The sequence below is a fragment of the Brachyistius frenatus genome, unplaced genomic scaffold (assembly GCF_029030835.1).
Source record: "Brachyistius frenatus isolate BFR_SWC_R1_liver_20210118 unplaced genomic scaffold, ASM2903083v1 Contig_259, whole genome shotgun sequence".
Classification (NCBI taxonomy): domain Eukaryota; kingdom Metazoa; phylum Chordata; class Actinopteri; family Embiotocidae; genus Brachyistius; species Brachyistius frenatus.
In genome coordinates, this window is record NW_027210858.1 from 231,166 (window position 1) to 258,097 (window position 26,932).

Sequence of the window (26,932 nt, forward strand, 5' to 3'; positions counted from 1 at the left end):
TTGACCTCCCGGTCTGAGTGAAGCTGTGAATAATTAGCGGTAAAAAGGGTGTGATCACTTTATATGGTGTCAAAGGTCATCTTACTGCCGGTCCTGGAAGTCGTGACAGGTTTTATCCAATCAGATTCTTCAGACTTCATTCATCGAAGGTCGAAGTGGATCCAGCCGGATTCTGACGTCTGATCAGAGACGTTCAAAGACACTTCCGGGTGATTTCGGAGCAGTCAGGTTCTGCTTGTTGGATCCGGATCGCGAGGGGGCGTGGCCTCTCAGCCCAACAGGTCCTCCTGCAGCCGACAGTCCGGATCATTGAAGACCAGCAGCATGGAGGAGATGCAGAGCACGAGGACGGTGGCCGATACCGAGACCGAGACCCGGTCCGGGTCCGGGTCCGACGAGCTCATCTTCTTCGTTAACGGGAAGAAAGTAAGAAATTAATTACATTCAAATTAAATGAGCAGAATTTTAAACGCAGTTCTGCGGATCGCTGGAACGTTTTATGATCTGAGAACTTATTTATTATCACGTCGCTCTGCGGTCTTTTTAACGTGTATTTAATGCAGATTATCGATTAATAGTCATTAATAATGATCCGACTGTTTTCATTTGCAGTTATAAATGTAAAACAATAACTTTTTTACATGTAAGATTTAATAATAATAAAGACAAGTTTGGAGGAAAATGAGGAAAATGAAATGAATCAGAATGCAGAACAAAATATCTGTGAAAACACATTAAAGACATCTTTTTCTTTTTTTATGATGAACAAGAAACTCTTTCAAAGCCGTGAAGAAACATAAGTGTGAAATCTGACGTCACGTATTCTGCTTGCTCAAGAGTGTTTTCAGTCCTGTGAAATCAGCTGTTAATACTGGAAGCTTTGAAACACAACCAGACTCCGTTCAACAAAATGCACAGTTTCCCGGATGTGACCCTTCAGGTGTGTTCGGTCCTGTGACACCAGGGTCAACCTGGATTTTATGCGTTTTCAATCACTTCAAACTTTACATTCGACCTGGATTCAATCAAAACTGCTTTCTGTTTGTTTGTGTCCTGCAGCACTTTAAGATTTAATATAATTCACTTCATTTGTAAAACTCTCTCTGAGTTGTTGTATTTTTTTGTCCTGCAGATTGTTGAGAGGAACGCAGATCCTGAGATGACCCTGCTGACGTATCTGCGGAGAAAATGTACAAATAAAAACACACTTCATCTGAAAACACATAAATACTCGGTTCATGTCGGTTTCCTGTTCAGGGAAGAAACAACGTTGTATTGCTGGAAGATCAAAGCACACAGCTGCTGCTTCAGCATCTTAAAATGCTGTTTTTTGTCATGGAGTTTGGTCTGCATGCAGAGGTCAGTGACCGTCTCCTGTCAGCTGGTTGAAGTCCAGCTCAGTTGGACTTTTGACCTTTCTCAGGACTGCAGGCGGCATAATTCAAACTAATCAGGCATTTTACCACGAACTTTAACGATCTCTGATTGGCTGCAAGCTCAGGGCAGAAATCAGGTGTAAAAAGAGCTCAAGGTTTATTCAGTTTCCATAACAACAGGAAGGATGCTTCGGATGTTAGCGACTCCCAGGTGTTCAGTTTGTCTCTGTGAGGACGTCTTGTCTCCGTGGACAGAAAGAACAGATTGTTTCAGAGAGTGAAGAATTGCTGTCAATGATTTGCTGATTTCACTGTAAATTCACTGTGTGTGTTTATGTGTGTTTATGTGTGTCTGTGTGTGTGTGTGTGTGTGTGTGTGTGTGTGTGTGTGTGTGTGTGTGTGTGTGTGTGTGTGTGTGTGTGTGTGTGTGTGTGTGTGTGTGTGTGTGTGTGTGTGTGTGTGTGTGTGTGTGTGTGTGTGTGTGTGTGTGTGTGTGTGTGTGTGTGTGTGTGTGTGTGTGTGTGTGTGTGTGTGTGTGTGTGTGTGTGTCTGTGTGTGTGTGTGTGTGTGTGTGTGTGTGTGTGTGTGTGTGTGTGTGTGTGTGTGTCTGTGTGTGTGTGTGTCTGTGTGTGTGTGTGTGTCTGTGTGTGTGTGTGTGTGTGTGTGTGTGTGTGTGTGTGTGTGTGTGTGTGTGTGTGTGTGTGTGTGTGTGTGTGTGTGTGTGTGTGTGTGTGTGTGTGTGTGTGTGTGTGTGTGTGTGTGTGTGTGTGTGTGTGTGTGTGTGTGTGTGTGTGTGTGTGTGTGTGTGTTCAGTGGGTCTAACAGGAACTAAGTTGGGTTGTTCTGAAGGAGGATGTGGAGCGTGCACCGTCATGTTGTCCAGATACCAAACACACACCGAGCAGCTGGTGTATCCTTCTACACCGTGTGTTTAATGTGTGTGTGTGTGTGTGTGTGTGTGTGTGTGTGTGTGTGTGTGTGTGTGTGTGTGTGTGTGTGTGTATGTGTGTGTGTGTGTGTGTGTGTGTGTATGTGTGTGTTTAATGTGTGTGTGTGTGTGTGTTGGTGATGAAGCGTCCAATCAGGTTGTTAATCTTTAACTGCATCCAGTCATCTGGCCGTCAACGCCTGCCTCGCCCCCCTCTGCTCCCTGCACCTGGTTGCCGTGACGACGGTGGAGGGAATCGGCAGCGTGGCGAGGAAGCTCCACCCCGTGCAGGTAAAAGAACACCTGCCCGCGGACGCAGTACGTTCAGAGCGGCCATGTTTTTATTCTACGGCGGTTTCCGTCCACGACGTCCGATAGAAAACTTTGACTTTCTGTGGACGATGTCCAGATTTCATGTAAATAGACCACCGGGGGGCGCTGCTACTAAAAACTGAAATCATAGAAAATGTTGAAATGTAGATCAGCGGCTCATCGTAAAACTTTCTCAAAATAACTTCAGGTGAAATTAAAGTCTCCTCGTTTTCAGCTTCGGTGTTCGAGTGTCCTGAAAACATCTTTCTGAAGAACTCCGTTGTCCCGGCAACGATATCGTAAACTTCCGTTGTTAAAGAGCGGTGACGTCACGTCGAGCCGCTCTGACCGCCGACGCGTTTGTTTTCAGGAGCGCATCGCGAAGGCTCACGGCTCTCAGTGTGGCTTCTGCACGCCGGGCGTGGTCATGTCCATGTACACCCTGCTGAGGAACAGCCCCGCCCCCAACATGGCCGACGTGGGCGAGGCCTTCCACGGTAGGTGTTGATGTTTGCGTGGTTCGTCGGGGGGGCGGTCGTCTGAATAAACTGAGTGTCGCTTCCAGGGAACCTGTGCCGCTGCACCGGGTACCGGCCCATCCTGGAGGGGTACCGGACCTTCACCACGGTGAGTCCCGGTCCAACGCACGGCGCCGAGCTCCGGACCGACGCCTTCACCTCCCTCTGTTCTCTCCACCTGCAGGAGGGCGGGTGCTGCGGCGGCCGAGGGCGGGAAAGCGGCTGCTGTCTGACCAATGGGAGCGCACAGGAAGTGGACGTGAGTTTTATTGTGAAAGTCTGCGCTCAGACTGGCAACAGGAAGTCTCATTAATCCGTCATTTTGTCCTGCAGGACGCGGACATGCTGTTCAACACCACCACCTTCACGACCTTTGACCCCACACAGGAAGTCATCTTCCCTCCAGAGCTCATGGTGAGCACACACACACACACACACACACACACACACACACACACACACACACACACACACACACACACACACACACACACACACACACACACACACACACACACACACACACACACACACACACACACACACACACACACACACACACACACACACACACACACACACACACACACACACACACATACACACACATACACACACACATACACACACACACACACACACACACACACACACACACACACACACACACACACACACACACACACACACACTCTGATTTACAGTTTATTGATTTGTTTCCGTCGTGTCTTAGAGTCTCTCTAAAGGTCAGAGGTCGCGCTCGCTGTGTTTCCGTGGCGACCAGGTAACATGGCTGCAGCCCGACAGTCTGAACGAGTTCCTGCGTCTGAAGTGGAAACACCCGAACGCCCGGATCGTCGTGGGAAACACGGAAGTCGGTCAGTCGGCGTCAGCCTGACTCACCGGTTCACCGGTGAACCGGTTCACTCACTTTGTGTGTGTGTGTGTGTGTGTGTGTGTGTGTGTGTGTGTGTGTGTGTGTGTGTGTGTGTGTGTGTCTGCAGGTATTGAGGTGAAGTTTAAGAACATGGTGTACCCGGTGCTCCTCTCCCCCTCCTCCCTCCCTGAGCTGAACTCTGTGATTCGTTGTGATGACGGTGAGAACGTTTCGTCCTGATGAGCTTTTATTTTGAAATCTTCACATCGTCTCCGTTCGGTTCTGATGAATCTCGACTCGACGCGAAGATGAAACCGTGTTGACGTTCGTGTTCAGGTATCGCGTTCGGCGCGGCGTGCACGCTCAGCCACATGGGGGCGGTGCTGAGGGAGGCCGTGGACACTCTTCCTCCTCATCAGACCCGAGTCTTCCTCGCCGTCCTGGAGCAGCTCCGCTGGTTCGCCGGGCTGCAGATCCGCAACGTGGCGGTGAGACGGTCCTTCAACCAGGAAATACACCGAGTCGGTTTATTCCAGGAAGTACTCACGGCAGTTTGGGTGGTTCGGGTCCGGCGGCAGAGGGCACCTCTCCGGGAAGTAGCCGGGGTCAGCGGGTAGTTCAGGGACCTGTCAGTCAATCCAGTGAGCCGGGATCTAAATCAGGAAGTAGACGGAGCCGCTGCAGCTGTTTATTGAAGCTGTGACGAAGGTCACGCTAACGGCCGTGTTGTTGTCGTGTTTCAGGCTGTTGGCGGGAACATCATGACCGCCAGCCCCATCTCAGACCTCAACCCCGTGTTCATGGCCGCCGGCTGCCGACTCACTCTGACGGACCGAGGTTCGACTTGATTTCGTCTCTTCGACGCCTCGTGTTTATCGAGGGAAGTTTATTTGAAAAGCTCGTCTCCGGGACGCTTGTTGTGGCTGCGGTGTGTTTACTGACTCCACGAGGCGTTCGGTGACCTTTAATCCTCAGTCTGCTGAGTCACTGTCAACACGTTGAGGTTTGTTTGTTCTGAACGGTTGTTGACCTTGATGACTAACGGTGACCTTTGACCCTCAGACGGCAGCCGTGAGGTTCGGATGGACGACGGTTTCTTCAGCGGTTACAGGAAGACGACTCTGCGGCCGCAGGAAGTCCTGCTGTCTGTCCACATCCCCTACAGCAAGGAGGTAGGGACGCTGTCGCCCCAGCAACCACTGTCTGTCACCTAGCAACCACTGTCTGTCAGTCACCTAGCAACCACTGTTGCATAACTGCACTAGTATTAAAACATTAAGAATAAATGTTAAAATATTTTATCTTTAAAATAAGACACAAGATAATAATCTGTCACCTAGCAACCACTTCCTGTGACCATTCCAGTTGTTACCTAGCAACACTCTGACTCTGTTTTCCCTCCGCAGACTCAGTTTGTCTCCGCCTTCAAACAGTCCCCTCGTCGCGAGGATGACATCAGCATCGTCACCGCGGCGATGAGCGTCACCTTCATTCCCGGCACTGACGTGGTGGAGGACCTGCGGCTGAGCTACGGCGGCATGGCGGCGACCACGGTGCTCGCCAAGGAGACGGCAAACAGACTGCTGGGAAGGTGACAAGGACACCGAGAGGGAGGGAGGGAGGAAGGGAGGAAGGAAGGGAGGATAGAAGGATGTAATACTATGTAGTGTCATGCAGGTCGTGGGGGGAGGAGCTTCTGCAGGAGGCTTGCTCCTCATTGGCTGAGGAGATGACCCTTGACCCCTCTGCGCCAGGCGGCATGGTGACATACCGGCGAACTTTGACCCTCAGCCTCTTCTACAAGTTCTACCTGACGGTGCTGCAGAAGCTCCACCTCCAGGTTGTCACCGCTCACCTCCACCTGTTGCATCCAGTCACCATCATGTGGTCCATCATGTGATCCATCATGTGATCCATCATGTGATGGATGTGTTCCTCTGACAGGGTGTTAGAGTAGAGGAGGTCCAGACTGAGTGTGTGAGTGCCACTGAGGTTTACCATCCAGACACGCCCTCCAGTGTCCAGGTGTTCCAGGTACACAGCTCTATCTGTTGTTGCAGCGCCCCCCGGTGGCCTCATGATAAATACTTTAGAAGAAGAAGAAATGTTTCATTCAGCCAGCGGAGGGACAAAAAATGATCCCATTTGATTCTCCTTTCCTCCTGTAGGCGGTGCCAGAGGGGCAGAGGCAGGATGACGTGGTGGGCCGTCCCATGATGCACCTGTCCGCCATGAAGCAAGCAACAGGGGAGGCGGTCTACTGCGACGATGTGCCGCTGTACGAGAACGAGCTTTACCTGTCACTCATCACCAGCAGCAAGGCTCACGCCCGGATACTGTAAGACACCTGTACACACATACCTGTACTACACACACCTGTACTACACACACACACACACACCTGGCCCTTCTAACCAGGTGTGTGTGTGTTAGTTCGGTGGATGTGTCGGTGGCGGAGCGTTCCCCCGGCGTCGTCTGCTTCCTGTTTGCTGACGATATCCCCGGCAGCAACGCCACCGGACCCATCGAATACGACGAGACCGTCCTCGCCGACGGACAGGTGCGTGTCTTTTTCTCGGCCCAATCAGGTGGCAGCGTGGGGTTGCGGTTGCTGACGTGTCGTCTTCCGTGCAGGTGACCTGCGTGGGTCACATCATCGGTGCCGTGGTGGCTGACACGCAGCTTCACGCGCAGAGAGCCACCAAAGCCGTGAAGATCGAGTACGAAGAGCTGCAGCCGATCGTCACCATCCAGGTGAGACTCCGCCCCCCTGAGGTCGCAGAGAAACACACTTCCAAATCCACAGCTTCAAAAACTCAGAGCTCGGTTGGTTTGATTGACAGGAGGCCATCGCCGCCCAGTCCTTCTATCAGCCAATCAGAACCATCCAGAAGGGAGACTTGGAGGCGGGGTTTAAGCAGGCCGACCACATCCTGGAGGGTAGGACGGTCTCCGTGAGACTTCTTGCTGCTTCCTGCTGCTCAGGTGTTGATCACGGATTGATTGTCTGTCAGGTGAGATTCACATTGGAGGTCAGGAGCATTTCTACCTGGAGACAAACGTCACGCTGGCCGTTCCCCGAGGAGAAGACGGAGAGATGGAGCTCTTCGTCTCCACTCAGTCCGCCTCCAAAACACAGGTGACCAACCTCTAACGCACAGGTAAATGCACAGGTAACTGCACAGGTAACCGCACAGGTAACCACTCAGGTAACTACACAGGTAACTACACAGGTAACTACACAGGTAACCACTCAGGTAACCACTCAGGTAACCACACAGGTAACTACACAGGTAACCACTCAGGTAACCACACAGGTAACTACACAGGTAACCACTCAGGTAACTACACAGGTAACCACTCAGGTAACCACTCAGGTAACTACACAGGTAACCACTCAGGTAACTACACAGGTAACCACTCAGGTAACCACTCAGGTAACTACACAGGTAACCGCACAGGTAACCACTCAGGTAACTACACAGGTAACCACTCAGGTAACCACTCAGGTAACCACACAGGTAACCACTCAGGTAACCACTCAGGTAACTACACAGGTAACCACACAGGTAACCACACAGGTAACCACTCAGGTAATCACACAGGTAACTACACAGGTAACCACTCAGGTAACTACACAGGTAACCACACAGATAATCACACAGGTAACTACACAGGTAACCACTCAGGTAACCACTCGGGTAACTACACAGGTAACCACACAGGTAACCACTCAGGTAACCACACAGATAATCACACAGGTAACCACTCAGGTAATCACAGGTTGTAACACTCCGTCTGTTCTTCAGTCTCTGGTGGCGAAGGCGTTGGGCATCCCCGCTAACCGGGTGGTGGTCCGGGTGAAGAGGATGGGCGGAGGCTTTGGCGGGAAGGAAAGCCGGACCACCATGTTGTCCACGGTGGTCGCCATGGCAGCAGACAAGTTAGTCCATTAAATCACGTCTTAAAAACCAGAAAAATGTCAGAAACCCGTGGAAACGTGAATGTTTGTGTGTTTGAGGCTGAAGAGGCCGGTCAGGTGCATGCTGGACCGCGACGAGGACATGCTGATCACCGGGGGAAGACACCCCTTCTATGGGAAGTACAAGGTAGGAGGCGCCCCCTGCTGGAGCACAAGCCTCAGCAGGTTGTTTGGTTCTCCGACACTTCTTCATGGCCTGAACTCGACCCGCCGTCCTTTGTCGTCAACCTCCCCGTAGCGCCACCCCCCACGTCAGTCATCGCTTCCTGTTCTTCTTCTTCTGCTTTTGCTGCAGGTCGGGTTTCTGAGCAGCGGGAAGGTCGTGGCTCTGGACGTGTCGTACTACAGTAACGCTGGAAACTCCATGGACCTCTCTCTGTCGGTGAGTATCGGGTCGCTCCCCTCCTTAGTCCCGCTGTACACCGATGACTCCCTGACTGTCCCCGTGTGCTCGTGAAGATCATGGAACGCGCTCTGTTCCACATGGAGAACTCGTACAGCGTGGCCAACGTGCGCGGCCGAGGTTTCCTGTGCCGCACCAACCTACCGTCCAACACCGCCTTCAGGGGCTTCGGAGGGCCGCAGGGCATGATGGTGGCCGAGAGCTGGATGAGCGACGTGGCTCAGACGCTGGGCCGCTCGGCGGAAGAGGTTTGTGGATGACTATAGTCACGGGACAGCTGACGTCAGCTGGATGAATGCCATCCAATCGGTGTCTCCGTTCTCCTGCAGGTGCGTCGGTTGAATCTGTACATGGAGGGCGAGTCCACGCCCTACAACCAGATCCTGGACCGGCTCACTTTGGACCGCTGCTGGGACGAGTGCCTGTCACGCTCTGAGTACCAGCAACGCCGAGCCGCCGTCGACCTCTACAACAGGTAAACGACCTTCCTGAGATCCACCGGAGCTCCAGATTGGACAACAAATGGTCCAATGGGAGGTCCAGAGGTGGCGGACTCTCTGACGTCTGAGCTAACAGCCAGACTGTTGGGATCGTTCCGGTCTCTGAGCTCCCCCTCGGTGGTCCTCAGCCAACATTTCACGATAGGAAGTCAATCAGATGACCAGAAAGAGACGACGACGACGACGACAACAACAACAACAAACTGACTCAGAGGGCCAAACAAAGACAACAAGAATTTACAGGACCAGAAAGAGACAGAAATGGACGACTACTCAACTGAACAACCGAGATGTGAAACCGTCACAAAGACTCATTGGAACCACTAAGAAACGTTTTCCTGTTTCCTCAGACAGAACCGGTGGACCAAACGAGGCCTCGCCGTGATCCCAACCAAGTTTGGCATTAGCTTCACAGCCGCCTTCCTCAATCAGGTCTGGTCCTCCAGCAGAGCGTCAAAGGTCAGAGGTTGTTTTAATGTGTGTGTTTGACAGAGCGTTTTGGGTCTTCTTCAGGCCGGCGCTCTGGTTCACATCTACACCGACGGATCGGTGCTGATGGCTCACGGAGGGACTGAGATGGGTCAGGGTCTTCACACCAAGATGGTCCAGGTACCGTCATGATTCCATTTCTGAAACAGGAGAATTGTTGGTTATTAAAAGTGATGAACGCCCTGAAGAAAAGAATCTCCTTCAGGCGGTTCATCGGTAGTTCGGGTTTAACAAGGAGGCGGTTGTCCGTCCGTAGAGATAGAAAACAACATCGTCTGCGTACGCGTTGACCTTGGCGTCGTACGTCAGCTCACCGTATTGTTGGTTCCAGGTGGCCAGCCGGGTTCTGGACGTCCCCTGTTCAAAGATCCACATCTCCGAGACCAGCACCAACACGGTGCCCAACACCAGCCCCACCGCCGCCTCCGCCTCCTCTGACCTCAACGGAGCCGCTGTGCAGAACGCCTGTGACATCCTGGCCAAGCGTCTGGAGCCGTACAAGACCAAAAACCCCAAAGGATCATGGGAGGACTGGGTGAGCGGCGCCGTCCAGGATCTTCGTCACGTAAGCCACGACTTACGACTTTAAATGTTTCCTGTGTTACAGGTGAAAGCAGCGTACTTCGACTGCGTCAACCTCAGCGCCAATGGATTCTACAAGTGAGTTCGCCGAGCGAGTCGCCGGCTTCACACTTCACTAAACGGAAGGAAAGAGTTCCAGTGTTTTTCTGTTTCCTCTCAGGACTCCAGATCTCGGTTACAGCTTCGACTCCAACTCGGGCCGAGTGTTCAACTACTTCAGCAACGGAGTGGCGTGTTCGGAGGTCGAGGTCGACTGTCTGACCGGAGCTCACAAGGTCTGCAAACACCGAGGACACGCCTCCATGCTGATGATGTCATCTTTATGTCACCGTTTCCAGATCCATGAAATGGATGCAAACTCTACATTTACTGCAGGATTCATAACACATTCAGGAAGTGACTCAATTTGTACTACAGATTTGCCAAATTGTGAAGAAAGTCTGCAGGTGCAGATAATCCCACCATGATGATGATAACATGAGAAATTCATTCAAAGAAAAATCTCTTCCAACTTCCGGAAAAGATGTAAAATAGCTAAAGTTATCATCTTAAAGGTGTATGTTGTGCTCGTCATAAACACATCAAACCAGCTTTATTTTCATTTATTTATTCGTATGATAATAATAATAATAATAATACATTTTGTGTATTTGTAAAATAAGAATACTGTAATATGTTTTCCGGAGGTTTCCGTCTCTCCTGGTGTAAATCAAAATATTTGTTCCAGAACCTGAGCACCACCATCGTGATGGACGTCGGTCACAGCCTCAACCCGGCGATCGACATCGGCCAGGTGAGTCCACCAATCAGCTGATTGATGAATCCAATGCAGTTGTTCAGGATTAAACAGCCGCCTTCCCTCGGGTCCTGAGAGCGCCCCCCTCTGACGTGGTGCTGTCTCTGCAGGTGGAGGGCGGGTTCATGCAGGGTCTGGGCCTCTTCACCCTGGAAGAGCTCCACTATTCACCGCGGGGGGTCCTCCTCACTCGGGGTCCCGGTTCTTATAAGATCCCGGCCTTCGGCGACATTCCCGCCCGGCTCACCGTCTCGCTGCTGCGCGATGCCCCCAACGACAAGGCCATCTTCGCCTCCAAGGTACCGCCGCCGTCTCCGTCCACGACACCGTCACGTCACTGCTCCTGTTGCTATAGCAATGCTCTTTCGTCCAGGCTGTGGGTGAGCCGCCTCTCTTCCTGGCGGCGTCGGTTTTCTACGCCATCAAAGACGCCATCAGCGCCGCCCGGGCAGAGTCGGGCCTCAGCGGGCCGTTCAGGCTGGACAGCCCCGCCTCTGCCGAGAGAATCCGCAACGCCTGCAACGACCGCTTCACCAAACTGGTACGAAGTCTTCCTCCATGATGTGACCACGTCCAGCTCGGGGACATCGTGGATCTGCTACCGTTTGCCCTGTTCAAGATACTGCATTACGCATTAATACAAACTCAACACTTCCTGTTTATGTTTCAAGGTAAAAGGCCAACAGAAAGAATTTATTGTTGGTTTTACAAATAAAAGCGTGTTTTTGTGTTGCAGTGTCCTCCGGCTGAACCGGGAACCTTCATCCCCTGGTCGGTGCAGGTGTAGGAGGGTGGAGGCGGAGGACGGTGCAGGTGGAGGACGGTGGGGGTGGAGGACGTGGAGGAAGGTGAAGGAAGTGGAGGTGGAGGACGTGGAGGACATGGAGGTGGAGGATGTGAAAGTGGAGGGCATGGAGGTGGAGGACGATGACATGAAGGTGAAGGAAGGTAGAGGTGGAGGACGTGGACGTGGAGGTGGTGGACGTGGAGGTGGAAGACGTGGAGGTGGAAGACATGGAGGAAGGTGGAGGTGGAGCAAGGTGGAGGATGTGGAGAATCATGACTTCCACAGCACCTCCATGATTAGTGACCAATCAGAATCAGGAGCTGGTAGGAAGAAACGTACCGGGGGCTCCTGATTGGTTGAGATGTTCCTGTGATTATGTTTAAATCCACACCAACAGGAAGTGAGATGAATTCAGTGATTTTGTTGAATGAAATAAAAGTTTGAGGAGAACTTTCAAGTTTTTTTTGCTGCTAAAACTCGACTAGAACTGTTAATGTGTGACTTTATGTAGTTATAATATATATGCATATATATATATATATATATATATATATATATACATGAAGATACAGACATATATATATATATATATATATATATATATATATATATATATATATATATATATATATATATACATGTGTATATATACGTGTACAGTGAACCCTCGCTATAACGCGGTTCACCTTTCACGGTCTCGCTGCTTCACGGATTTGCATCGTGCATTGTGTTCTGCATTCTGATTGGCTAAACAGTCTCTCCGCTTCTTCTCTACCTGTTTGTCAATAACGTTGCGGTTTAATATGTACACGTACGTAAAACAGCTTGCCAAATTAAAAATAATCGATGGTGGCATGTCGGTTTATAAGAATCTTTTTGCCCAGAAGAAAAAAGAGCGACAACAACTACCGATAACTATGTTCTTCTCTTGAAAAACCACACCTGCACCGCCGGCTTTAGAAGAAAGAACCGCTGCAGAGCGGAGTCAGGATGCAGCGGCTCAGTCAGAAGAGCAGTGAAATACACGAGTCACTATTTGTCCTACTGTACTTTGTATTTGTTTTCATAATCATTTTTCATTTCCTCCCGTTCTAATCCAATGACTCGGGTCGCAGTGGGGCGGTGCCGATCTCAGCAATTTGAAGCCTTCAGTTCGTATTGATGATTCAAATTATTATTTTACAGTACAGTAGTTATTTGTAAAAAAAAAAACATTTATACAGTACTTTTATTTGTTAAACAAATGCTTGGGCCTGTAAAAAGGTTTTGTTCTTTGGTTTCAATGTATTATGGAGTATTTCATTGTATAATAATTGTAAAAAAAATAAAGGTTACTACTTCACGGATTTCACCTATCACGGTCTCTATTTGGAACGTAACCCCCGCGATAAACGAGGGTTCACTGTATATACATAGATTCAGTCCAGTGTAGTGCTGCTGCTTTTAGCAGCTCAGTCTTTGTGTTAGATCTGAATGTGTCCAGTAGAACCAGCTGGTGTTAAAGGTTCTGATATGGAGACGGTGTTGGTGTTGTTGGTATTGTTGGTGTTGTTGGTGTTGGACCTTCACAGCCGCGTGTCAACGGCACCTCGGTGTCAACTCTCGGGTCGGTGTGAAGAATGAGTGTCACATGACTCCACGTGACTCCAACCGAGTCCCCCGGTGGTATAATATCAGTTTAGGCTACGTGAAGCTCCAGGGGTGGGGCCTCGTGTGGGCGGGGCTAAAGGTGGGGCTCCCTCAGGTTGTGAACACCAGAACAGGAAGTTGTGGATGTCAGTTGGACATCTGCTGAAGACAAACATTGGTTCCATAGCAAGAAACATGGATCTGGATCAGGAGGAGAGTTAACGTGCAGCAGCCTGACAGAGCAGCAGGGGGCGCCGTGACACCCCGTCAGGACAGGAAGCAGAGAGACGAGCTCAGTCTCAGAGAAACATGTCTCCCAGGAGGATGGAAACCAAACCGCTGATCTTCTGCCTGAAGACGCTGCTTCTACTCTACTCCTTCGTCTTCTGGGTGAGGACAATGTCATGTCCTTTAACGTCCTTTAATGTCCCATCATGTCCTTTGATGTTCTTTAATGTCCCGTCATGTCCTTCAACGTCCTTTAATGTCCTTAGAGACCTTTAATGTCCTGTCCTTTAATGTCCTTTAACATCCTTTAATGTTCTTTAATGTCCTGTCATGTCCTTTAATGTCCTGTAATGTCCCATCATGTCCTTTAATGTCCTGTAATGTCCCATCATGTCCTTTAATGTCCTTTAATCTCCTGTCATGTCCTTTAATGTCCCGTCATGTCCTATAATGTCCTTTAACGTTCTTTAATGTCCTGTCATGTCCTTTAATGTCCTGTAATGTCCCATCATGTCCTTTAACGTCCTCTAATGTCCTTTAATGTCCATCATGGAGGACAGACAGCATCCTCTCTATCTCTGCTGGTGATCCTGTTTTCATGAAATTTCTTTAAAACCTGTTTCATCTTCATCAGTTTATATGAACTCAACATTAAATCCAGTAGAAGAAGAAAGCAGCCGAACTGAGTCGGTGCTTCAGGTTAAAGGTCAGAGGTCAGCCGTAGAGTATTTATGGAGAGACTGAGGAATGAGGAGGGGCTGCAACACCTACGTGATAATGAAGAGCTGCAGCGGTGGAGGAACGGACAGCCGGTCAGAGCCGGGCCTTGGAGCTCATGATGGTCCAGGTTCTGTTGGTCCAGGTTCTGTTGTTGTCCAGGTTCGGTTGGTCCAGGTTCTATGGTGTCCAGGTTCTGTTAGTCCAGGTTCTGTTGTTGTCCAGGTTCGGTTGGTCCAGGTTCTGTTATTGTCCAGGTTCGGTTGGTCCAGGTTCTGTTGGTGTCCAGATTTGGTTGGTCCACGTTCTGTTGGTGTCCAGGTTCTGTTGGTCCAGGTTCTGTTATTGTCCAGGTTCGGTTAGTCCAGGTTCTGTTGTTGTCCAGGTTCTGTTGGTGCCCAGGTTTGGTCGGTGCCGGTTCTGTTGGTCCAGGTTCTGTTATTGTCCAGGTTCGGTTAGTCCAGGTTCTGTTGTTGTCCAGGTTCTGTTGTTGCCCAGGTTTGGTTGGTCCAGGTTCTGTTGTTGTCCAGGTTCTGTTGGTCCAGATTCTGTTGGTTTCCAGGTTCTGTTGGTCCAGGTTCTGTTGGTGTCCAGGTTCTGTTGGTGCAGGTTCGGTTGGTGTCCAGGTTCGGTTGGTCCAGGTTCTGTTGGTGTCCAGGTTCGGTTGGTCCAGGTTCTGTTGTTGTCCAGGTTCTGTTGGTTTCCAGGTTCGGTTGGTCCAGGTTCTGTTGGTGTCCAGGTTCTGTTGATGCAGGTTCGGTTGGTGTCCAGGTTTGGTTGGTCCAGGTTCTGTTGTTGTCCAGGTTCTGTTGGTCCAGATTCTGTTGGTTTCCAGGTTCGGTTGGTCCAGGTTCTGTTGGTGTCCAGGTTTGGTTGGTCCAGGTTCTGTTGGTGTACAGGTTTGGTTGGTGCAGGTTCTGTTGGTGTCCAGGTTCTGTTGGTCCAGGTTCTGTTATTGTCCAGGTTTGGTTGGTCCAGGTTCTGTTGTTGTCCAGGTTCTGTTGGTCCAGATTCTGTTGGTTTCCAGGTTCAGTTGGTCCAGGTTCTGTTGGTATCCAGGTTCTGTTGGTGCAGGTTCGGTTGGTCCAGGTTCTGTTATTGTCCAGGTTCGGTTGGTCCAGGTTCGGTTGGTGTCCAGGTTCTGTTGGTCTAGGTTCTGTTGGTGTCCAGGTTCGGTTGGTCCAGGTTCTGTTGGTGTCCAGGTTTGGTTGGTGCAGGTTCTGTTGGTGTCTAGGTTCTGTTGGTCCAGGTTCTGTTATTGTCCAGGTTCGGTTGGTCCAGGTTCTGTTGTTGTCCAGGTTCTGTTGGTGCCCAGGTTTGGTTGGTGCAGGTTCTGTTGGTGTCCAGGTTCGGTTGGTTCAGGTTCTGTTGTTGTCCAGGTTCTGTTGGTCCAGGTTCTGTTGGTGTCCAGGTTCGGTTGGTCCAGGTTCTGTTGGTCCAGTTCTTGTGTCCTGAAAGTCACACGGTACTCGCAATGGTGCTCTGCTCTGTGGCTCCTCCCCCTCAGGTGACAGGTGTGGTTCTGCTGTCGGTGGGTCTGTGGTGGCGGTTCCTGTTGGGTCCGTACATGCTGCTGATCTCCGGCAGCCCATCCAACGCGCCGTATGTCCTCACCGGCACCGGCGCCGCCATCGTGCTGTTCGGGCTGTTTGGCTGCTTCTCCGCCTGCAGGGGGCGACCCTGGATGCTCCGCCTGGTGAGTGTTCGGTTGGCGGGGCTTCTTCATTAGGACATCTGACCTCACCCTGACCTTTGACCTCTCTGTCTCTCAGTACGCTGCGTTCTTGTTCCTGGTCTTCATGACCGAACTCATCGCTGGGATCTCTGGATTTGTCTTCCGCCACGAGGTCAGAAACGTCACGATGTTTTCACCATGTTTTCATGATGTTTTCATTTCACCATGTTTCACCATGTTGTCTCCATGTTTCACCATGTTGTCTCCATGTTGTCTCCATGTTTCATCATGTTTCACCATGTTGTCTCCATGTTTCACCATGTTGTCTCCATGTTTCACCGTGTTGTCTCCATGTTTCACCATGTTGTCTCCGTGTTTCACCATGTTTCACCATGTTGTCTCCGTGTTTCACCATGTTGTCTCCATGTTTCACCATGTTGTCTCCATGTTTCTCCATATTTCACCATGTTTCACCATGTTGTCGTCTCCATGTTGTCTCCATGTTTCACCATGTTGTCTCCATGTTTCTCCATGTTGTCTCCATGTTTCACCATGTTGTCTCCATGTTTCTCCATGTTGTCGTCTCCATGTTGTCTCCATGTTTCACCATGTTTCTCCATGTTTCACCATGTTTCTCCATGTTTCACCATATTTCTCCATGTTGTCTCCATGTTTCACCATGTTGTCGTCTCCATGTTTCACCATGTTGTCTCCATGTTGTCTCCATGTTTCTCCATGTTGTCTCCATGTTTCACCATGTTGTCTCCATGTTTCTCCATGTTGTCGTCTCCATGTTGTCTCCATGTTTCACCATGTTGTCTCCATGTTTCTCCATGTTTCACCATGTTGTCTCCATGTTGTCTCCATGTTTCACCATGTTTCACCATGTTTCACCATATTTCTCCATGTTTCACCATGTTTCACCATATTTCTCCATGTTTCATCATGTTGTCTCCATGTTTCTCCATGTTTCACCATATTTCTCCATGTTTCTCCATGTTTCTCCATGTTTCTCCATGTTTCACCATGTTGTCTCCATGTTTCACCATGTTGTCTCCATGTTTCTCCATGTTTCACCATATTTCTCCATGTTTCTCCATGTTTCTCCATGTTTCACCATGTTGTCTCCATGTTTCTCCATGTTTCACCATGTTTCTCCATGTTTCACCATGTTTCACCATGTTGTCTCCATGTTTCTCCATGTTGTCTCCATGTTTCTCCATGTTGTCTCCATGTTTCACCATGTTGTCTCCATGTTGTCTCCATGTTTCACCATGTTGTCTCCATGTTTCACCATGTTGTCTCCATGTTTCTCCATGTTTCACCATATTTCTCCATGTTGTCTCCATGTTTCACCATGTTGTCTCCATGTTTCACCATGTTGTCTCCATGTTTCACCATGTTGTCTCCATGTTTCTCCATGTTTCACCATATTTCTCCATGTTTCTCCATGTTTCACCATGTTGTCTCCATGTTTCACCATGTTGTCTCCATGTTGTCTCCATGTTTCACCATGTTTCACCATGTTTCACCATGTTTCACCATGTTTCACCATGTTTCACCATGTTCCTGCAGCAGCGTGTTGTGCTGAGAACTTGCGGTGTGGTTTCAGATCAAAGGGACGTTCCTGACGACGTACAGCGACGCCGTGCTGCGCTACGACGGCCGTGACGACAGGAGTCTGGCGGTGGACGGCGTCCAGCGCAGGGTGAGTCATCATTATGTCGTGGAGACATCAGAGCCGTTAAAGTGATTTATTTAAGCATCTGGACGTGGTGAGTAACTCTGCCGTGTTTCCAGCTGCACTGCTGCGGCGTGCAGAACTTCACCAGCTGGTTGAACAGCTTCTACTTCCCGCTCGGAGGGATTCCAGTCAGCTGCTGCGTCGACCTCTCCGACTGCAGCGCAGACGACCTGAAGAACGCAACCGCTGCTGCACGCAAAGTCCACAAACAGGTCGGTGACATCACACACGGCCACGCCTCCTCCGGGATCACATGACAGAAACACTAACAGCTGGTAGATGTGGTGGACGGGTGAGTGGTAGACAGGTGAGTGGTGGACGGGTGAGTGGTGGACGGGTGGGTGATGGACGGGTGAGTGATTGACAGGTGTCTGCAGGGCTGCTACGAGCTGGTGGTGTCCTTCTTGGAGACCCACATGGGGATCATCGCCGGCGTGATGTTCGGCGTCGCCTTCTCTCAGGTAGGAACGTCCTGCGTTCGCCGGCCGGTGAAACGTGTCCGTGTCCTTCGTAATAAAACATCCTCTCTGTCTCAGCTGGTCGGGACGTCTCTCGCCTGCTGTCTGTCTCGTTTTATCAACGCCAACCAGTACGAGATGGTCTGACAGGTGAGACACACACGGGACAGTTTACAGCCCTTCAGGGGACTTTATACTCCTTCACTTCTGGAGACTTCTGAAACCCAACTTGAACCAGAACCAGAACAAGAACCTGAAACAGAACCTAAAACACAACCAGTACCTGAACCTGAACCTGAACCTGAACCAGAACCTGAACCTGAAACACAACCAGAACCAGAACCAGAACCTGAAACCCAACCAGAACCAGAACCTGAACTCTCCCCTGTGTTCCGGTGCTAAAACCTCTGTCTGCTCTGTTTTCTATCTGTTTGCAGAAAAGAGATGAAGATGTCCGTCACCATGGAAACCATCAGAAACACCCTGTTTACATTCATCTTGTATTTATTTTGTGTTTGCTGTGAAATTCAGAAACTTTTTCCTGTTTTCTTTTTTTTTAATGACTCTGGTTGGTTCACTGGTTTATGAAGAGGTTTGAAATACTATATCATTAATAACTATTATTATTATTATTATTATTAATAATAATGAGTTAAAGACAGTTTACATTTGGTAAGGCTGAAAGTAGATTTTATAACCGTGTTAATATGTTTGAATGAACCCTGACATGTTTATTAAAACTTGGTGTTCATCAGGATGATTCAATTTAGGTTCATAAATTCATTTCCTTTATTTGATATTTATTTCACCTCTTTTTATTAATTTAACAACCCAAGATGTCATATTTTATTGCCTTTTTGTTTTAATCACATAATTGTGATAATTGTGTGGTTTTCGATGTGCGATCATAATTATGATTAAATAAAAGAGAATTGCCTCGTCTGAAAGATTTCAGCAGATTTTATTGGTAAAAATATGTTTATCAAACCAACTGATGAAGAATTATTCAACCAATCAGCTGTTTTCATCTTTCAAAAACAAAAGATAAAATAATACTATATAATATACTAAAAATACAATCAGCAGTAATGTTGACGTGTGGCCACAAGGGGGCGACATCTCACCAACAGCAGCATTTATAATGATGTTAATTAACCAGGTGAGAAATTATCTTCATCACTGTCACTGTGTCCATCAGTTAGAGTAGTGAAATATAAAAATATTCTAACAACAAACTCCTGATATTAAAAGTTAAATCGCATTTGAACACAAGAAAAAGTTTTGTACTGTTCGATTAAATAAATTCTTAAGATTATTGCTCTGGCCGGACATTTGATACCAACTTTCTGACAGTTTTAAATATTCTGAGCTTCATATGATATAATATAATATAGTATATTATAGTATAGTATAGTATAATAGAATACAACTTTTAATCTTTTGAAAAACATCCAACGTTATTTCACACGGTCGGTGATTGGCTCAGACTGGACTGTCCCGCTGTGATTGGCTCAGACTGGACTGTCCCCCTGTGATTGGCTGAGGCTGAAGGTCCGGTCTTGCCCCGCCCCGCCCCGCCCGGTGCTCGTTCACCGAACAGATTAACCGGCTGGAATCCGCGACTCACTCACCGACTGCCGCCGGGAAGGACGGCCGACTCACGGGGAGCTCACCGAGCAGGTTTCCCGGTTAATGACAGCGACGGCAGCGAGCTAACCGTTCCCGGAATCAGCCTTCACCGGGGCCGGTGAACAGGTACGGTCGGTTCGTTCCGGTAAACACGGAGAGTTTCGAGAGACAGAGATACTGTAGAAACACGGAGAATTAAACGGTGTTGTCGGTGTTCATGAGGGCGCGTGAGTCTCATCACCGGACAGCTCGTTGACTTTAGGAGGTGAGGACTGCGGGTGTCCGATAATGGATGCACGCTGTTTCCTGATCGATCAGTGTTTTTATTCCCAAACTGACGTCACGTGAAGACCCACAACTGATCCGAATCTGACCTCTGACCTCTGCAGGGCCTCCCGTCACCTTGAACTCTCCTCCTCCTCCTCCTCCTCCTCCTTCTTCTTCTTCTGGTGTTTGAACCTCCATCTTCTTCCAGGTTCTTATTGGCGCTGCGGGGAGAAACGGTCGGCTCCCGTCCTGCTGCGGGGACGTCCTCCCCCGCTGGTTCCCCGGTCCAGGTCTGCGGTGACGCCGGTCCGGCCGTGAGGGGTCAGAACCTCGTTAGGCTCCCCGACATCCCATAATCCTCCAAAGAGCATTAGCGGGCTAAGTTTGGCGCCGTGATGCAGATCACCGACTCGTCCAATCAGAAGCACTCGCTGCTCACCGCCATGAACCGCTTCGTCGGCGCCGTGGACAACATGGACCGGACGGTGATGGTGCCCAGTCTGCTGCGGGACGTCCCGCCGGACCACGGCGACGACCCGAAGGCGGAGGGGACGGCCCGCGGCGCCGCCGACATGTACGGCTCGTACGTGCTGCTCAAGTCCATCCGCAACGACATGGAGTGGGGCGTCCCGCAGGGCGAGGGGCGGAGGAAGGTGGGCGGGGCCGACGGGGAGGAGGCGGACCTAGAGACGCAGTTTCATTTCCACCTGAACGGACTCCACGCGGTTCTGTCCAAACTCACACGCAAAGCTAACACGCTAACGAACCGCTACAAGGAGGAGATCGGCTGCTGACGACGGAAACGTACGAATGTTTTACTCACGATTCAGCTCGTTACCACCAACACGTTAACACGCTTTAACACGCTTTAACACGCTTTAACACGCTTTAACGATTCAGCTCGTTACCACCAACACGTTAACACGCTTTAACACGCTTTAACACGCTTTAACGATTCAGCTCGTTACCACCAACACGTTAACACGCTTTAACACGCTTTAACGATTCAGCTCGTTACCACCAACACGTTAACACGCTTTAACACGCTTTAACACGCTTTAACGATTCAGCTCATTACCACCAACACGTTAACACGCTTTAACACGCTTTAACACGCTTTAACGATTCAGCTCATTACCACCAACACGTTAACACGCTTTAACACGCTTTAACACGCTTTAACGATTCAGCTCGTTACCACCAACACGTTAACACGCTTTAACACGCTTTAACACGCTTTAACACGCTTTAACGATTCAGCTCGTTACCACCAACACGTTAACATGCTTTAACACGCTTTAACGATTCAGCTCGTTACCACCAACACGTTAACACGCTTTAACACGCTTTAACGATTCAGCTCGTTACCACCAACACGTTAACACGCTTTAACACGCTTTAACACGCTTTAACGATTCAGCTCGTTACCACCAACACGTTAACACGCTTTAACACGCTTTAACACGCTTTAACGATTCAGCTCGTTACCACCAACACGTTAACACGCTTTAACACGCTTTAACACGCTTTAACACGCTTTAACGATTCAGCTCGTTACCACCAACACGTTAACACGCTTTAACACGCTTTAACATGCTTTAACGATTCAGCTCGTTACCACCAACACGTTAACACGCTTTAACACGCTTTAACACGCTTTAACATGCTTTAACGATTCAGCTCGTTACCACCAACACGTTAATACGCTTTAACACGCTTTAACGATTCAGCTCGTTACCACCAACACGTTAACACGCTTTAACACGCTTTAACGATTCAGCTCGTTACCACCAACACGTTAACACGCTTTAACACGCTTTAACACGCTTTAACACGCTTTAACGATTCAGCTCGTTACCACCAACACGTTAACACGCTTTAACACGCTTTAACGATTCAGCTCGTTACCACCAACACTTTAACACGCTTTAACGATTCAGCTCGTTACCACCAACACGTTAACACGCTTTAACACGCTTTAACACGCTTTAACGATTCAGCTCGTTACCACCAACACGTTAACACGCTTTAACACGCTTTAACACGCTTTAACACGCTTTAACGATCCAGCTCGTTACCACCAACACGTTAACACGCTTTAACACGCTTTAACACGCTTTAACACGCTTTAACGATTCAGCTCGTTACCACCAACACGTTAACACGCTTTAACACGCTTTAACGATTCAGCTTGTTACCACCAACACGTTAACACGCTTTAACACGTTTTAATGATTCAGCTTGTTACCACCAACACGTTAACACGCTTTAACACGCTTTAACACGCTTTAACGGTTCAGCTCGTTACCACCAACACGTTAACACGCTTTAACACGCTTTAACACGCTTTAACACGCTTTAACACGTGTTAACACGCTTTAACGATTCAGCTCGTTACCACCAACACGTTAACACGCTTTAACACGCTTTAACACGTGTTAACACGCTTTAACGATTCAGCTCGTTACCACCAACACGTTAACACGCTTTAACACGCTTTAACGATTCAGCTCGTTACCACCAACACGTTAACACGCTTTAACACGCTTTAACACGTGTTAACACGCTTTAACGATTCAGCTCATTACCACCAACACGTTAACACGCTTTAACACGCTTTAACGATTCAGCTCGTTACCACAAACACGTTAACACGCTTTAACACGCTTTAACACGCTTTAACACGCTTTAACACGCTTTAACGATTCAGCTCGTTACCACCAACACGTTAACACGCGTTAACACGCTTTAACACGCTTTAACGATTCAGCTCGTTACCACAAACACGTTAACACGCTTTAACACGCTTTAACACACGTTAACGTGCTTTAACACGTTAACACGCTTTAACACGTCAACACGCTTTAAAAAAAGACCCATTTTTGCAGCCTTCAGCATTTTTAACGGGAAAATTGCAGATTTATTTTTGGAGCCATTTTGTTACGTTTTAGGCTGAAAGCACAAAAGTTGACTTGACAGTTGAGTGAAAACGTCGTGGTTAGCCTCGACTTTAGCGTAGTTCTTTGATATCCGACAGCGAGGGAGGTAACCAGCGCTCTGCTTGTCAAACTGTCCTTGAACGCACCGCCTCTCAGACGTGATGTCATAACCAAACCAGGAAGTGAAGACGTGTCGATTGTTCCTGACATATTTTTGTCGTAACGAGCTGAAACCTGAAAAACTTTAAAACATTTGTGTTTATTTGAAAACGAGACGAAGCTCTGTGTTCCTCTTCAGGTTGTTTACACTTTGTTTACGTCCGTCTCTTGTTTGTTTGTTGTCTCGTCACACTGTGAATTCAAAACTATGCAAAACAAACTCAAAGAGCCTGAAACAGACTGAAGTCAACAACGAATCCTCGTTGTTTTGTTTACGTTTCTGTTGGCTGGTATACAACCTGACCGCTTGTTTATCGTCACCGCGGCGACCGCTTCAAAAAATCTATTTGTCCGTTTCATTTTTGACTTTTTGGTCGTTAAAAAAACGTTTTGTAGACGAACGTTGAAAAAGTTTAATACGTGAATGTTTTAATAATCAAAGTGACGAACGTTAAAATCTTCGTGTTTGAGATTAAAAGGTTTTCTGTCTTGTCATGTGACGGAAACAAACAGGAAGTGCTGGTGATGTCATTGTCACCTGTTATCTCCCAGAATCCCTCTGACCTCTGACCTCCGAGCCCAGCTGAGGAGTCAGTGAATGCCTCGTTAGAAAATGTTCTTTCGTCCACATTTCTTGTTTCATTCAACAAACATGTTTGCAAATTAAAAGGTTTTTAAAAAGTGAGTATTTATTCATATTTGTTGATGATAACTGGATTTTGAGTCGTTTCTAATTATGTATGGATGTTGGAAAAGTCACATGAACGGCAGCAGAGAGTCACGACCTCTGACCTTTGACCTCAGCAGTGTCAGGAATCAGCACCACGATACGGGTCAGCACCGCTGTTCCCCTGGTGCCTGTACAACACAACCTGGACCACAACCAGGACCAGGACCTGGTCATTGGTCCAATCCCAATGACCACCCTGACCCCTGACCCCTGACCAATCACAGAGTCCGCTGAGTGTTGGAGTTCATGAGGACTGAAATGCTATTAAAGATAAAATGGGACGCTCCGTCGTGACATCACACGCTGCTGGCATCCCTATTGGACAAGGAAAAAAACACCTGCAAAAAAATGTAAAAAATGAATAATGAAAAATAATATTCTATCTATCGATCTATACACTGGTGAAAAAAATAAAGGGACCACTTAAACAACCCAATGTAACTCCAGTCAATCCCACTTGTGTGAAATCAAGCTGTCCAGTTCGGATCAACACTGATTGAGGATCAGTTTCACCTGCTGTTGTACAAATGGAACAAACAGGTGGAAATGAGGCAATTATCAAGACAACCCTATAAAGGAACGGTTCTGCAGGTGGTGGCCACAGACCGGTTCTCTGTCCTCGTCCTTTCTGGGTGATCGTTGGTCCCTTTTGCATTTTGCCAGTGTCCTCACCACTAGAGGGAGCATGAGGTGTCTCCAACCCACAGAAGTTGTTCAGGTAGTGCAGCTCATCCAGGATGGCACATCAATGCACGCTGTGGCAAGAAGGTTTGCTGTGTCTGTCAGCACAGTGTCAAGAGGACGGAGGACATACCGGGAGACGGGCCGGTCCACCAGGAGACGTGGAGGGGGACGTAGGAGGACAACAACCCGGCAGCGGGACCGCTATCTGCTCCTTTGTGCAAGGAGGAGCAGGAGGAGCGCTGCCAGAGCCCTACAAAATGACCTCCAGCAGGCCACTAATGTGCATGTTTCTGCTCAAACTGTCAGAAACAGACTCCATGAGGACGGTACGAGGGCCCGACGTCCACAAGTGGGGTCTGTGCTTACAGCCCGACACCGTGCGGGGAGACCGGACTTTACCGGAGAACACCGAGATCGGCAGCTTCTCCGTCGGCGCCCTGCGGTCTTCACGGATGAGAGCAGGTTCCCACTGAGCACATGTGACAGACGTGACGGAGTCTGGAGACGCCGTGGAGAACGTTCTGCTGCCTGCAACATCCTCCAGCGGGACCGGTTCGGCGGCACATCTGGGACATCGCGTCTCGTTCCGTCCACCGCAGACTGTCCGGGAGCGGACCGATGCTTTGATCCAGGTCTGGGAGGAGATCCCTCAGGAGAACATCCGTGGTCTCATCAGGAGCATGCCCAGGTGTTGTAGGGAGTGATACAGGCACGTGGAGGACACACACCACTGAGACTCATTTGGACTTGTCTTCAGGAATCTCCACAGAAGTTGGATCAGCCTGTGATCTGATTTGTCCACTTTTATTTGGAGTATGATTCTGAATCCAGACCTCCATGGGATAATGATTCTGATTTCCATTGATCATTCTGATGTTATTTTGTTCTCAACACATTCCACTATGAGATGAATCAAGATTTGAACTGGAAGATTTCATTCATTGGATTCAGGGTGTTGTTGAAGTGTTCCCTTTATTTTTGGAGCTGTGTAGATTTATTTATTAGGAACACCTTGCTGGTACCGTTGGACCCTTTTGCCTTCAGAAGTGCTTTAATTCTTTATCAGCTGCACATCCATGATGTGACTCTCCCGTTGCACCACATCCCAAAGCTTCTAGTAGATGGAGATGTGGTGACCGTGGTGACCGTGGAGGCCGTTGGAGTCCAGTGAACTCATCGTCATGTTCCAGAAACCAGTCTGAGATGATTAGATCTTTGTGACGTGGTGCGTTGTCCTGCTGGAAGCAGCCATCAGGAGACGGTCCACTGAGGACATCACTTAACTTTAGTTAAATGAGGCTGTTTTTTTGTTTTGTATCCAAAAACACTACAGTGCGTCGCAGCTGTGACGTCATCACTACACGCCGGATGTAATCAGAAGCTGTCTGTGACCTGACAGGCGCCGACACAAACAGTCGTCAAGGCTCGACTTTGATTTTTTTAGTTTGTTATTGCACGTGCTGCGTCCGGACCTCCCATCAGCCCCAGCGGTGCAGGTGTGTATGTTTTAAGGTGTGTATACTGAAGGGAACTTTAAATCACACAGATTCTAAAGGGAGTTCTGAATGGGAGGTTTTATTGTGAAAGGACAACTTCCCCTCATGGATCAATAGTTCAGTTAAAACTGATGATTTTACTGCAGTGAGTTGATGGATGAAGGAAGCTTTTTGGATGTTTTATTTTGAAAAGATCTCAAACGATTAAATGTATTTTAATGACGTCAGAAACTTTATTTAACTCATCAAAAGTTACCAAAAAATTTGTATTGGTCCGAAATCGACCATCAAACTTCTGATCGTTTGTTTGGCTCGATAGTCACAAAGTCCTCGTGGACTTTCTGGTTAATATTATTCAGATTCTTGGACAGGTTTCTTTTCAAAATAAAAGCCCTTAAAGTTATAAAAAAGTAGGAGTGCAACAAAAACCTTTTTAAGTTGTTAATCACCATGATTCATTCTTCCTTTTGTGACGTTTGAAAATAAGAAATATTTAGTCAAGTTTAGTGAGGAAGAACTAAGTGATCTTTATTTTGAACTACTGGCAAACAGGAAACAGGTTTTAAACACTTCAGACAAAAGTAGGTCCGTTTGTTTTGAATATTTGTGAATATGGAGTTGTTCCTGAAGGTTCGCTGTGATGTCATCAGAGGTAGAAAGGTGTAACAGCGGTGAGGCGTCTGCAACGTCTTATATTTTTACAAAGACCAAATTTACACGACTAAAATCACAACATATCAACTAAACCTCCAACAAAAACTGAACTATCATAACTGGTCAGTGCTGGAATTATTGTTTAGTTAGTTTAATTTAATATTATTCTATTTTATTGTATATATTGTGCATTTTCATATTTAATAGTTTTTACTGTTATTTTTATTTGCATCTACAATGCTGCTGTTGCGAAAAAAATGTCCCCTTGTGGGATTAATAAAGTATCTGTGTTGGAGCCAGCCCCTGGTGGCCCTCAGGGGTACTGTTGTTCACATCTGAAAACTACAACTATTTCTGTAGACTGGACATAAA

The 26,932-nt window shown here is 48.4% G+C and overlaps 3 protein-coding genes across 23 annotated transcripts; all 3 read left to right on the forward strand.

Moving 5' to 3' along the window:
• Positions 1 to 328: 328 nt before the first annotated feature.
• Positions 329 to 12,001, forward strand: xdh (xanthine dehydrogenase). Its single transcript, XM_069721214.1, has 36 exons — positions 329 to 426; positions 1,133 to 1,190; positions 2,191 to 2,287; positions 2,488 to 2,596; positions 2,988 to 3,114; positions 3,183 to 3,244; positions 3,320 to 3,394; positions 3,469 to 3,549; positions 3,869 to 4,013; positions 4,140 to 4,232; positions 4,349 to 4,500; positions 4,756 to 4,849; positions 5,075 to 5,184; positions 5,419 to 5,603; positions 5,690 to 5,852; positions 5,957 to 6,046; positions 6,181 to 6,350; positions 6,446 to 6,572; positions 6,647 to 6,766; positions 6,856 to 6,952; positions 7,027 to 7,151; positions 7,822 to 7,955; positions 8,034 to 8,121; positions 8,290 to 8,376; positions 8,454 to 8,645; positions 8,727 to 8,872; positions 9,248 to 9,329; positions 9,411 to 9,506; positions 9,718 to 9,921; positions 9,994 to 10,046; positions 10,129 to 10,243; positions 10,696 to 10,761; positions 10,875 to 11,063; positions 11,138 to 11,305; positions 11,501 to 11,660; positions 11,719 to 12,001. The coding sequence occupies exons 1-35, from the start codon at positions 334 to 336 to the stop codon at positions 11,549 to 11,551; spliced, it is 4,044 nt and encodes a 1,347-aa protein (XP_069577315.1). The 5' UTR covers positions 329 to 333; the 3' UTR covers positions 11,552 to 11,660; positions 11,719 to 12,001.
• A 1,210-nt stretch (positions 12,002 to 13,211) lies between these two features.
• On the forward strand, positions 13,212 to 18,949 carry LOC138634361 (tetraspanin-7-like). 21 transcript variants are annotated; one of them, XM_069721235.1, is made up of 11 exons: positions 13,591 to 14,446; positions 14,528 to 14,574; positions 14,624 to 14,687; positions 14,752 to 14,783; positions 14,833 to 15,310; positions 15,360 to 15,821; positions 15,898 to 15,972; positions 17,413 to 17,508; positions 17,601 to 17,756; positions 17,922 to 18,005; positions 18,081 to 18,949. In XM_069721235.1, exons 1-11 carry the CDS (start codon positions 14,156 to 14,158, stop codon positions 18,147 to 18,149), a joined length of 1,854 nt encoding a protein of 617 aa, XP_069577336.1. In that variant the 5' UTR covers positions 13,591 to 14,155; the 3' UTR covers positions 18,150 to 18,949. The 21 variants fall into 21 exon arrangements, with proteins under 21 accessions (XP_069577344.1, XP_069577336.1, XP_069577332.1 ...); XM_069721234.1 differs by having other exon boundaries at positions 14,334 to 14,574; positions 14,833 to 14,992; positions 15,025 to 15,310; XM_069721231.1 differs by having other exon boundaries at positions 14,624 to 14,992; positions 15,025 to 15,310.
• Positions 18,950 to 19,620: 671 nt separating this feature from the next.
• On the forward strand, positions 19,621 to 20,845 carry LOC138634343 (mid1-interacting protein 1-B-like). Its single transcript, XM_069721204.1, has 2 exons — positions 19,621 to 19,757; positions 20,107 to 20,845. The coding sequence occupies exon 2, from the start codon at positions 20,294 to 20,296 to the stop codon at positions 20,690 to 20,692; it is 399 nt and encodes a 132-aa protein (XP_069577305.1). The 5' UTR covers positions 19,621 to 19,757; positions 20,107 to 20,293; the 3' UTR covers positions 20,693 to 20,845.
• Positions 20,846 to 26,932: the final 6,087 nt, after the last annotated feature.

Excerpts from the sequence above, each read along its gene's own strand:
- xdh (XM_069721214.1), top strand. The coding sequence starts at position 334 with ATGCAGAGCACGAGGACGGTGGCCGATACCGAGACCGAGACCCGGTCC. Across the intron at positions 6,047-6,180 it reads CCAGTGTCCAGGTGTTCCAG|GCGGTGCCAGAGGGGCAGAG; the intron begins GTACACAGCTCT and ends TTCCTCCTGTAG. Across the intron at positions 10,762-10,874 it reads CGGCGATCGACATCGGCCAG|GTGGAGGGCGGGTTCATGCA; the intron begins GTGAGTCCACCA and ends CTGTCTCTGCAG.
- LOC138634361 (XM_069721231.1), top strand. The coding sequence starts at position 14,156 with ATGAGGAGGGGCTGCAACACCTACGTGATAATGAAGAGCTGCAGCGGT. Across the intron at positions 14,447-14,527 it reads CACGTTCTGTTGGTGTCCAG|GTTTGGTCGGTGCCGGTTCT; the intron begins GTTCTGTTGGTC and ends GTTGGTGCCCAG. Across the intron at positions 14,575-14,623 it reads CAGGTTCTGTTATTGTCCAG|GTTTGGTTGGTCCAGGTTCT; the intron begins GTTCGGTTAGTC and ends GTTGTTGCCCAG.
- LOC138634343 (XM_069721204.1), top strand. The coding sequence starts at position 20,294 with ATGCAGATCACCGACTCGTCCAATCAGAAGCACTCGCTGCTCACCGCC.